This window comes from Rhinatrema bivittatum, chromosome 7 (genome assembly GCF_901001135.1).
Source record: "Rhinatrema bivittatum chromosome 7, aRhiBiv1.1, whole genome shotgun sequence".
In the NCBI taxonomy this organism is placed as follows: domain Eukaryota; kingdom Metazoa; phylum Chordata; class Amphibia; order Gymnophiona; family Rhinatrematidae; genus Rhinatrema; species Rhinatrema bivittatum.
This window is the reverse complement of record NC_042621.1, coordinates 215,123,029-215,135,428: the sequence shown is the minus strand read 5'-3', so window position 1 is coordinate 215,135,428 and position 12,400 is coordinate 215,123,029. Positions and strand designations below refer to the sequence as shown.

Below are 12,400 nucleotides of genomic sequence, written 5' to 3'. Positions count from 1 at the left end.
TATGCCTTTCCCCTGTGGCTCTTATTGGGAAGAATGGTTCAAAGGATCGAAGGCCACAGTGGCACAGTGCTTCTGATGGCACTGGATTGGCCCAGGAGGCCATGGTATGCAGATCTGCAAAGACTCCTGGTGGAAACTCCCCTTTGTCTTCCACCATGCAGGAACCTGTTGCAGCAGCGGCCTGTCCTTCACAAAGATTCGACTCAGTTTTGTCTTACGGTATGGCCCTTGAGAGGGTTTTCTTGTTGAAGTGTGGCTATTCTATTGCGCTGATTGCCACTTTGCTACAAGCACGAAAGTTCTCCACTTCTTTAGCCTATGTGTGGGTTTGGCGCGTGTTTGAGGCTTAGTGTGAAGATCAAGGAGTGCTTCCTCATTCAGTTAGGATCCCACTCATTTTGGAATTTTTGCAGGATGGGTTGAATAAAAGGTTGGCCCTTAATTCTTTGAAGGTACAGGTAGCAGCTCTTGCCTGTTTCAGGGGCCAGGTAAATGGTGAATCATTATTGTCTCATCCTGATGTGGCCCGTTTCTTGAGGGGAATGAAACATCTTCGCCCTCCATTTCGGTTACCGGTTCCTTTGTGGAGTCTTATCCTGGTGTTGGATTTCTTGGCGGGCTCTGTTTTGACCACTGAGTAGCCTTTCCTTGCAGTTACTGACCTTGAAAACGGTGTTTCTGGTGGTGATTTGTTTTGCGCGAAGAATTTCTGAGCTGCAGGCCTTGTCTTGCCTGGAGCTGTGCCTTCGGGTGACTCCAAGGGCAATACAATTGCATACTGTTCCAGCCTTGAATCAGTCTATTTCCTTATCATCTTTGGATAAGGAAAGAGATGTGGAGGAAAACCGCCTGTTGCGTCCCTTGGATGTCAAGAGGAGACGTGAGAGATATGAAGGTTTCTAAACCTTTCCAAAAGTCGGATCCACCTGTTTGTCCTTCATGGTGGGGGGGAAACAGGGTGAGCCAGCTTCGCGGGCTACGATTAAGGTGGTGGTCACGGCCACATATGTGGTGGCTGAAAAGCCATTGCCCACTTGGGTAAGGGCTCGTTCCACTAGGGTTCAGGCAGTGTCATGGGTGGAGGTTAGATTGTTGTCTCCCGTCAACATTTGCTGAGCTGTGACATGGTCCTCTTTACACACCTTTTCCAGTTATTATCGTCTGGATGTGCAGGCCCGGGGGACGCAGCTTTTGCACGTATGGTTTTGACTGGCTTGTGGGCAGCCTCCCACCCTGTTTGGGAGTAGCTTGGGTACATCTCACTGGTTCTGGATTCCTCTGTATGGATGCTAAGAAATGAGAAATTGCTACTTTACCTGATAATTTCCTTTTCTTTAGGATAGACAGATGAATCCAGATTGCCTTCTTTGGCTGCCGAATGATTGTGCTATGGTCCTCCTGCATGGCTATGTGTTCCAGGGGTTACTGGTAAGTGTTAGTCCAGTCCCTAGACTAGTGTTGATGTATTCTTTTTCTGAGCTTCCTGTTGGCTGAGTACTAAAATGGTAATCTGTTTTTAATCAAGTTTTTTGCTAGTCTGCCATAGTTGCTTTTTTTTTTTTTTCTTCTAAATTTATGCTTTAAGTTTCTTAAACATTTTACAATGCAAAAAAAAATAAGAAACTTTTGATTTGCATCATCAATATTTCTAACAGAGGTAATACTTTTACTAACATACATATAATGTAAATTCAAATACTTCAGCCCATTTTATAGGTGAGCCATCCAAGGAAATATACACACAAGCAAAATTCATACCAACATGAACTAATAGGAGATAAGCCTTCATTTATTTACCGGTTTTTAATTCCCAAACTAGTGGGTTGTTACTATGCCTTATCCACCTTTGGATAGGTTCTAAGAAGACAAATTTATTTTTTTGGAAGATAATCAAACATTTGCAAGGAAATTTGAGATAGAAAGTGGCCCCTAGAGCCAAAACTCTCTGTCTCAAAAGTAAGAACTGTTTCCACCTTGACTGTGTATCTTTAGAAACGTCTGGGAAAACTTGAATTTTCTGGCCACAGAAACTAAACTCTTTGTTCCTAAAATGTATTTTCCAAGCTATTGTTATAATGTAAACCTATGTGATGTACACACTAACACCGGTATATAAAAAAATCTTAAATAAATAAATATTAAAGTGGCTCTAGTTTGGATGTCATCCACTGAGGCCTCTAAGAAGGCTGTTAAATTAGGACTATCAGTAGATATCACATCCATTTCCCCCTCAGGGGCCAATACATCTCTTCTCTTATTTGATATATAGTACATTTTTGAGATAGTAAGATCTTTTTGTAATACCCAAGATTTATTAAACAATTCTTGAGCCGATAGTAATCTTGTATTCGGGAAATTCAAGAATCTTACATTTTTCCTCCTCATTGTGTTTTCTAGTCCCTCTAGTTTTTTATACATAATTAATGAATCTTTAATAAAAGCAGCCCCAGTGGATTGCAGTGATGTAATCTGCGAAGTAGATGTCACTCCCATTGTCTCTAATTGCATAATACGTTTACTATGGTCTTCCAGATTAATCCTTGTTTCCGCCATAGTTGCTTTTGAAGATAATACTGGCAGGCTACTGCTACTGCAGGAGTATATATACTGTGTTGTCAGTTTGCTCTGTCTCCATCTGCTGGTAGAGGTGCATAACCCACTGGTTGTGGATTCATCTGTCTGTCCTAAAGAAAAGGAAATTATCAGGTAACTAGTAATTTCTCCTAAATAATCACAAAACACAAGGCATTCTTTCCTAGGATCTTGATAGTTTGTGATGCATTCACCTACAAAGTCACTGAGTGATGGAATATAACTGTTACACACCCTCTTTTTAAAATCTTTAGATTGATTAAAAAAAATGAATAGCCTTCCAGACATGATTGGGTCAGGATCACCTTGTCTCCCTCTCCCACCCATGACTCTGAACAGTTTGATTAAAGATTTTATGTTTTAAAATGAAATCTCTTACTAAGTTTTATTACCCAGAAATCGCACATTCAATAAATCCACTGAGTAAACCAGGGTATTTTTATGGGGGAAGACTGATTTCCTAATAAAAACAGAAGTTTAAAACTAACTGGTGGCAGATTCAAAGCAAATCGTATAAAGTATTTTTTCGCTCAATGCACAATCAAGCTTTGCAATCTCTTGGAGGATGTGGTCAAGGCATCTAGCATGGCTGGCTTTAAAAAGGGTTTGGACAGGTTCCTGGAAGAAATGCGAAGTAGACATGGGGAAAACTGTTGCTCGATTCCTGGAAGTGAGCAACAAGAAATGAATCTGCTAGGTAACTCCTGGTGATCTGGATTGACCACTGTCCAAGACAGGAGTCTGGGCTCCATGGACCTTTTCTCTGACACGGTATGGCACATCTTTTGTTCTTATGAGCATATGGCCACTGTGCTACAGATATATTATAAAATATTATTCATCTGTTAGTGATAAATGACCACAGAGTTGGTGAGGGATGTCTGCTGCTCTGATTTCAACAAAAGTGGCATAAACTAGCCTGCTGAAATCTGTCCCACTTTACATAGAGAGAACTGAACCAGATAAAGCAGAACCTCTACTTGCTTGCCATTTGTGTGTCACTTTCTAAAAATTGTACAATGCTGTATAAATATAATTGCCATACATGCATTCCAAGAATAATAATCACATAAACTTGGATTACAGCTTTCAAACTGTTTTGGGTTGTTTTTTTTTGTTGTTGTATAGATTCTTTCCTTCGAAATCGCTCAAGTTCTGATCATGAAGCTACAGCCATGATGAAAGCTCAGTTCATGAGTCTCTGGGATGGACTAGATACAGATTTCAACTGTCAGGTAAGTTGAAAGTGTCCAATTCCTGGGGTGGCTGATGACTGGATGCTGCCTTACAGGAAATCTGAGTTTGAATCCTGAACCCAGCTTCTGACTGGGGGTGTTGCAGAGGCAATGTTCACAGCCCGGGGGGGAGCAGTTCTCAGCCATTGCACAATGGCAGCCTTTAATGGCCAGACTCAAGAGGCAGGCTTGCCAGGATCAGCATGTGGCCTCTCACAGAAGACTGTCATGTGAGGGCTAGCAACAGGGAATGAGTTGTAAAGGAGGGAAACCTTGGGTAGTTGTAAATGAAAGCTTATTGCATCTTGGACCAACAGAGTGCTGGAGGTGGAAGCCTGAAGGAACAGGAGGAAACTGCAAGGCCAAAAAAATATATATTGTCAACTGAGGAGGAGCCCAGTGATTTAGAGACATCTTGCGTACGAAGCAACAGGCTAGCTGCTAGAGGAATTGCTTTAAATTGAACTAATATACAGCAGGTGCTTTAAACCCCAAAGCATTGCAAATTTCTGACTTCAGTTTATGTTCTCTAGTGCCTTGAGTATATAGTAAGGGTATTGGTCCTGGAGAAAGCTGGAGGATTTGTAGCTGGTGACTCCTTTAATGAGACCAACAAAAAAGCTTTTGTAGTACTTTGGCTTTGGAGTCAATCCCCTCCCCTCCCCTCCCTCCGCTTTTTCAAAAGCTGTTGGTAAAGCATGTGTGCATGCATTATTGCAATATATACATGCCTTGTGCAGGAGGTGCTCGCTGCTCTGAGGGCTCAGCCTATTCTTTGCCACTCAAGTCCTGATTGGGTGATGGCTTGGTTCTGATGTATAATTTTTATTTTTTATTAAGATGGGAAGTAAATATAAGTACAGCCTTTTTTTTTTTTTTCACTAGTCGCCCTCCCCTGCCATTTTGCAAGCACTCTTATGAATGGGTGATCTGCAGGACAATTGTCATAATGGAGTAAGGGGATAAAGGAGGATACAGTGCTCTGTGCATCTGGTACTAGTAAAATACAGTCTAAAGACAAGCCGGATATAAAAAAAAAAAAAGTGATACTGAGGAGTGCAAAAAGCTTTGTCTTTTGCCTGAAGTCACAAAAGAAATGAAATAATCCAGAAAAGCCAAATTTTGTGACAAATGGAAAAACATTGTCCATGTTTTATTTTGAACTTTATTATATAATGGGGGGAGGGAGGGGAGGGGAGAACAGAAAATGGTTGAATAGTGGTGATCTTTGCAGATTTTTGCCAAGGTTTTATATTAAATGTATTTATATTTGTGATATGCCATAATACCAAGGCCCTCAGGATGTGGAACCACAACATTTTAAAATTTAACCTATGTATACTGTTATGCTCAGCTGTCCGTGGCCTACCCCACAGACCGCCGCTCGCGCCTGGCCAAGTGACCCTGAAAAGTGGCAGGACGTTGCCAACGATCCCAACGCAGCAGGACAGCGCTGCCCACTCCTACACGGTGCATCCTCTTTAGGCGAGCACATGCACCTCTTGTCAGTATTTAAAGAAATTGTGGTGGGAAGACCTTCAGGGCCCCTAATGATGACGTCAACCCCACGGCCCTATATAAAGGCAGAGTTCTGGACTTAACTTGCCTCAGCAACAGGCCCTCCCGAGTAGAGCATGTTGCTCCAGCGTCATGTCTTCCGTTCCATCCCTGTCTTCCGTTTTTTTTTTCTCCTTCATTGCCCTCCTGTTCTTCTCCTTGCCTGCCCTGCCTATCTGTCCCTCCTCTCAGATGGATGCCTGGTGTGACCTCGGCCTGATCTCTGATACGCCTAAGCCCTGCCTGCCTTTGACCATTGCCCGGATCTTGGACTCACCTGACGGCCTCCTGCTTACGACCCAAGCTATCCAAGGACCACCACTTCTAGCATCAGCAAAGACCCCCATCTTAAACCTGCCGGCCCCAGCACCCAAAGGCTTAACCCGAGGGGAACGAGGGCTGGTATAGGCGAAGTTCCCACCAGGTCTCTGCTTCACCGGGTCTGCCTGCCAACTGTGGGAACCTGCAGGGCTCCTCCCTGCAGGCTGTGCCAATCCTGCCTCGGCCCAAGAGTCCACAGACACAACAAATATAATGAAATACATTTAAAAACAAATATCAATGACATAATCCAACCACCAGTACTGTGCCAGGGCAAAGATATAACATCAACAATAAATAATCACATTACATACAATAATATTTAGGACAGGCAGCGTATACCAAGAAGGTTGAATACTATTTACAGCATATACCATGTTCTGCATCCATAGCGTATGTTATCACTTAAACTAAGAAGAATAAGAAAAGTTTCCAGAATCCCACCAGGAAAGTGTTACCCCAACTAAGCAGGCTTAAAAACATTCGGGCCGATACATTAAAGTCCGCGGGAGCGACAGCTGTCAGCGGGTTTGACAGCCGACGCTCAATTTTGCCGGCGTCTGTTCTCGAGCCCACGACAGCCACGGGCTCGGAAACAGGACGCCGGCAAAATTGAGCATCTGGTTTTCGACCCGACAGCCGCGGACAGACTTACAATTTTTTTTTTTTTTACTTTTGGAAACTTTCGGGACCTCTGACTTAATATCACCATGATATTAAGTCGGAGGGTGCACAGAAAAGCAGTTTTTACTGCTTTTCTGTGCACTTTCCCGGTGCCCAAAGAAATAAGCGCCTACCTTTGGGTAGGCGCTAATTTCTGAAAGCAAAATGTACGGCTTGGCTGCACATTTTGTTTTCTGAATCGCGCAGGAATATCTAATAGGGCCATCAACATGCATTTGCATGTTGCGGGCGCTATTAGGTTTGGGGGGTTGGACGCGCGTTTTCGGCCCCTTACTGAATAAGGGGTAACGCTAGCGCGTCGAAAACGCGCGTCCAATAGAGGATTAACTGTACTGTATCGGCCCGATTTGTCTGTACAGTGCTCCCCGGATACATTAAGTCTCGACCAATATCCCAACCCCACTACTTGAAGTAAAGGGTTGGGGAGTACCCTTAAGCCTTGAAAACATCAGCCCTCAAGAAGGATGATAGCAATCTTAAGATAGCGCTGATTATTATATACACCATCTGAAGAACCAAAAGAACCTATACACCTGTAAAGCTGACAACCCTTAAGTGCTACTGAAGCATCAGCTCAATAAAGAAGACAATCAACCACATCCCACTGTATGGATACTGAGTCAACGCTGGATCTGTTAGTTGAAAGACAGAAAAAGCTATGCCTTGAGCTGTTTTGAAAATGGAGGTACTTCATAGGGAAGTTTGTTCCAAGGTTGGGCAAAGCAGCAGAAGGCTCTTGGCAAGTAGCAGCCAGCCTGTCACTGTGACTGAAATGCACAGAGGTATTGTATGTGTTTCATTACTTCCTTAGGTTGGCTGTGCTGGAGCAGTCCAACACCCTATAGGTCAAACACAAGATTTTAAAGTGACCCTAGCATGAACAGGAGCTAGTGCAAAGCTTTATATATGGGGTGATATGATCATCCGGTGTTAGCCTACCAGAAGGCAAGCTAAGGCATTCAGAAGTATCTGCAGCCATCTAAGATACTTCTTTGGAAGACCCTCATACAGGGCACCCTAATAGTCTGTGCAGAACATAACAGCAGCATTTAACAAGGTGGTGAGTTCATTTTTATTAAACCACAGTTTTAACTCCCATAATAAATGGAAGTGGAAAAGGCACTGCTAGTAACTTTTTTTTTAAATATATAAAATTAGCTCCAAGAGGTGTGTCCAGACTACGGGTATCCTTTCTAATCAGAAGGTGCTCCCCATTTAAGAACAGTTTTTTACCAAAAGAGTAATGGGAGCTTGATTTCTCACCATTTTATTTAGGTTCAGTTTTAATTTATTGGTTCATGCTCAGTCCCACAGCTGTGAGGCATACATTTAGATTACCCATGATCTTATTGTCGTCTGTCTCCAATGTCACATATAGGTGAATATCATTGGCATAAAAATGAGCTCCTACTCCAAACTTCCTATTTGAGGTGGTCATTTAGTAAGCATTTTTCCCGTAGACACAGAACGGAAGAAAATCTTTAGTAAATAAGCCTTTAAGTTACCTAATGGCTGTAAAAAAAAGAATGAAAAACACAGGAAATAATCAAGACCCCACAGGCTAGAGAAACAGGTGAAGAGCAAAATTTGCTTATGATCACCACCTGTGACTTTCCCTCCAAGAATGAAGCACTCCACTTGTGCACAGTGCCCTGAATACCCAGGGACAGTAACCTGGCTGACAGCAACTGACTGTCAATCAAGTCAAAGGTGACTGAAAAATTGAAGAACACTAATACAAATGTCCCTTTATTTGCTGCTCACAATAGCTTATCCATTTAGCCAACCACATTGTCTTGGTTCCCTGACCTGCACGAATTGCTGACTGACGGGAAAAGGATATTTTGATCATGAAGGTACTGGAACAAAATGGCTGAAACAGGACAATAATCCAGCAGCAGCTACAGATTGAAAGGTTTGGGTTTTGGTTTTTTTTTAGTGGATGGACCACAACCTGCTTAAGACTGAGGCATCACACCTTCCCACATAGAGGTGTTATTGATCAGATCCAGCTATTTCATGAACCCACCCCTAATTAATTTCAGTATGACTTGAAGTAAAGGATCTAAAAAGGGGGCAGACGACTTTTATTGCCAAGATTAGCTTAAGATCTTATTTCCTGGAGCATCATTAAAGGAACTCAAGAGTCTGTTCCTATTGTGATTCTTGGGCTGAATTCTCAGCACAATCTAGGGAATCGTGGCCCTTTGTGGGTTTTGATTTTCATCCATAAATTCCTGGATTTTTTCAAAGGTGACATTCAGTTTAAACCAATATTCACCCTCATTTTAGGCTGACTAAAAAGCTGCTCCAGAGCTGCAGATGCAGTGTTGCAATGCCTCCAGCCACTGCTGGAAGCCATTACTGGCCAAAGTGCATGCTACGTTTCAAGTCCCACTCTCCTCCAGTGAAAGCACTTGCCCTCCAGTGCCAAAATATTTCAAGTTCTGCCTCCTCACCCCCCCCCCCCCCCCAAGCAGCTAAAGTACCTGCTGTCTGGTGCCATGAATGCATTTTAAGCAAGCCCTGTCCACCAGAAGCACTTACCAGCAGGCTCCCTGGCCCTGCATAAAAGCAGAAGGGCAGTGTTGCAGAGCGAGGGCATCTCAGTAAATATGCTGCTGAAGGCGAGAGAAGAAGCCTAGAGCCACCACTAGTAAGGATGAATGCTGTTGCAGTGTGTGTGAGGGGGGAGCGATATTCTCAGTGGGTGAGAAGAGAGAAAGAGGGGCATATTAGGCAGGGAATGGGGTAGAGAAGATGCCGCTGAGTGGCTGGGTGGGAGAATCTGGTCATTTATTATCCTGGCTTCTTTCCACCAAAATAAACTCCATATTTACCAAGAAAAATGTCATTTTTTTTTCAAATGCTTTTCTCCTGTTTTTGTTCTTATAATAAGCCCTAATACATTTCTGGGAAAAATAAAGAGCAATAAAACCCAAAATGAAGGTCCCTAATCATTGGTTGAGTCTTGGTGGAAGAACAACAATTGGGCTTGCTAAGAGTAGTGCAGGTATCATTAGTGGTTCTTCTGAAATCAATTTCACATGAAGCTTAGTAACCTCTTTTGAAAAGAATAATGCAGGTCTTGCACAAGAGATAAATGAACACCCAAATGTGTCTTCCACAATATGTTTCAGCAAGTTGTTGGCTGTTTCAAGGGCTTGGAAGAGCTGGAGATAAGGGTAGAGTAATCTTTTTTTGCCTTAACAGTTTCCTTATTGTACCAATCCCAATGGTATTTCTAACAGCCCTTCCTCTGTACTTAGGCAGGCCAATCCATACTGGTGGGTTATGCCCTCCTACCAGGAGATGAAAACTGAGTAAAACTAACTTGCTGATGTCACTGACATATAGCCCTGCCCCGACATCAGTCTGCCAATATTCTCAATCTTCAGTAGATGGTGGTCATGCTTCTCCCATGTGTGGATTTCTCATGTTAAAAAATATATAAAATAAAAATCAGAGGATAAAAGATGATGAATTAGATGCAGTGCTTGAGCTCCTGAGGTGACCCCTGATTGATCCCTCCTCAGTTGAGTAGATTAAGTCTTGAAGCCAGGCTAGGCATAGACTTATGAATTACGAGGTTGTGCTCGGCAGTGAAAGCTTGTGCCCTTCCCCCCCCCCCCCCCCCCTCCCAAATAGCTGGTTGTGCTCTCAGCCAGGGAAGAGCTAGAGTGGCAGACCTGGAGAAACTGAGTCAGACAGAGGTATGTAGATGAAACCTTCAGGAAGATAGCAGCCAAATCCCAACTCCAGTCTGGAAGCCCTGGTGTTACCTTGGAGGAGGAAGATCTCCTGGTCAGAGAACATCAATTTGGTGCTGCAGGAAGTAATCCTGTAGCAAAGACCTGCTCTCCAGATGATGCATTGTCATCTCAAACTGAGGATGTGTTTCCCAGGGCTACTGCCCAGGATGGAAGGGTTAGATTGGCCATCATAGTTGGTGATTTGATTATTAGGAATGTAGATAGCTGGGTGTCTTTTGACGTGAGGATCTGTTGGTAACATGCCTGCCTGGTGCAAAGGTGGCGGACCGCTCACATCACCTAGATAAGATTTTAGACAGTGATGGGATGGAGCCAGCTGCCGTGGTACATGTGGGCACCAATGACATAGGAAAATGTGGGAGGGAGGTTCTAGAAGCCAAATTTAGGCTCTTAGGTAGAAAGCTGAAATCCAGAACCTCCAGGGTAGCATTCTCCGAAATGCTCCCCATTCTACATGCAGTCCCCAAAGGCAGGCAGAGCTCAATGCATGGATGAGATGATGATGCAAGGAAGAGGGATTCAGTTTTATAAGGAACTGGGGAACCTTTTGGGGAAGGAAGAGTCTTTTCCGAAGGGATGGGCTCCACCTTAACCAGGGTGGAGCCAGGCTGCTGGCGCTAACTTTTAAAAAGGAGATAGAGCAGCTTTTAAACTAGAACAAAAGAGAAAGCTAACAGTCGCTCAGCAGCACATGGTTCAGAGGGAGGTATCTTCTAAGGATACTAATGAAGCAGGAGAAAAAGTAGTCCATGTGCCTGTAAGTAAAGAATCACCTGAGCTACCAAAATTCCAAATAATCCCTGTCAGCTGAAAAACGGGCTGTTAACACAAATAAAAAACACACTTTAAAATGTCTGTATGCCAATGCCAGAAGTCTAAGAAGTAAGATGGGAGAGTTAGACTCTGTGTAGCAATGAATGATGAAATAGACTTAATTTGCATCGCAGAGACATGGTGGAAGGCTGAAAACCAATAAGATAGTGCCATATCAGGGTACAAATTATATCACAATGATAGGAAGGAACAGCTTGGTGGGGGGTGGTGCTTTATGTCTGTGATGGCATAGAGTCCAACAGGATAAGGATCCTGAAAGAGTCTAAATGCACAATAAAATCTTTGAGTAGAAATCCCATATATGTTGGGGAAGAGTATAGTGATAGGAGTATACTATCATCCACCTGGCCAAAATGATGAGACAGATGATGAAATGCTAAGAGAAATTAGGGAAGCTACCCAAATTGATAGTGCAGTTACTGGGTAAATGTAACATCAGGACATGCTAGAGAGAGAAAGTTCCTGAATGGAATAAATAATAGATTTAAGGAGTAATTGGTTCAGGAACTGACGAGAGATCTAATTTTTAGTGGAGCGCAGGATTTGGCGAGAGAGGTAACGGTGCTGGGGGCTGCTTGGCAATAGTGATCACAACATGTTCAAATTTGAATTAATGACTGGAAGAGGGACAATAAGTAAATCTATGGTTCCAGCTCTAAGCTTTCAAAAGGGAAACTGATAAAATTAGAAAAACTGAAAGGGGCAGCTACAAAGGTTAAGAATGTACAACAGGTGTGGATGTTTAAAAAAAAAAAATCTTAGAAGCGCAGTCCAGATGTATTCCACGCATTAAGAAAGGTAGAAGGAAAGCCAAACAATTGCCAGCATGGTTTAAAGGTGAGGTGAAAGAGGCTATTTTAGCTAAAAGATCTTCCTTCAAAATTGGAAGAAGGACCCATCTAAAGAAAATAGGAAAAAGTATAATCATTGGCAAGCTGTGAAGGCTACGCTGAGACAATGGTATATAAATGACAATAAACCTTAAACATCAATAAACCTTAAGTTAATTATAAAACATTGATAAGACAGGCTAGAAGGAAATCTGAAAAAAAGCTGGCAAAAACTTAAAAAAAAATAAAAAAAATAAATTATATATATATATATATATATATCCAAAGCAGGAAGCCTGCAAGGGAGTTGGTTGGACTGTTAGATAATCGAGGGGTTAAAGGGCACTGTGGAATGACTAAATTAATTCTTTGCTTCATTATTTACCAAGGAGGATGTTAGGGAGATACCCGTTCTGGGGACAGTTTTCAAGCATTACAGTTCAGATGAACTGACCGAAATCATAGTGAACCTGCAAGATGATGTAGTAGGCCAGATTGACAAACTGAAGAGTAGAAAATCACCTGGACTGAATGGTATACACCCTAGGGTTCTGAAAGAACTCAAAAATGAAAT

At 42.7% G+C, this 12,400-nt stretch overlaps 1 protein-coding gene across 5 annotated transcripts in view; it reads left to right on the top strand.

Moving 5' to 3' along the window:
• ATAD1 (ATPase family AAA domain containing 1) overlaps positions 1-12,400 on the top strand; it is a 143,438-nt gene that overhangs the window by 87,966 nt on the left and 43,072 nt on the right. For all 5 annotated transcript variants that reach the window (XM_029609808.1, XM_029609810.1, XM_029609811.1 and 2 more), the window contains exon 6: positions 3,721-3,827. In XM_029609808.1, the coding sequence (XP_029465668.1) occupies positions 3,721-3,827 (107 nt within the window). The remainder of the gene's footprint in view (positions 1-3,720; positions 3,828-12,400) is intronic.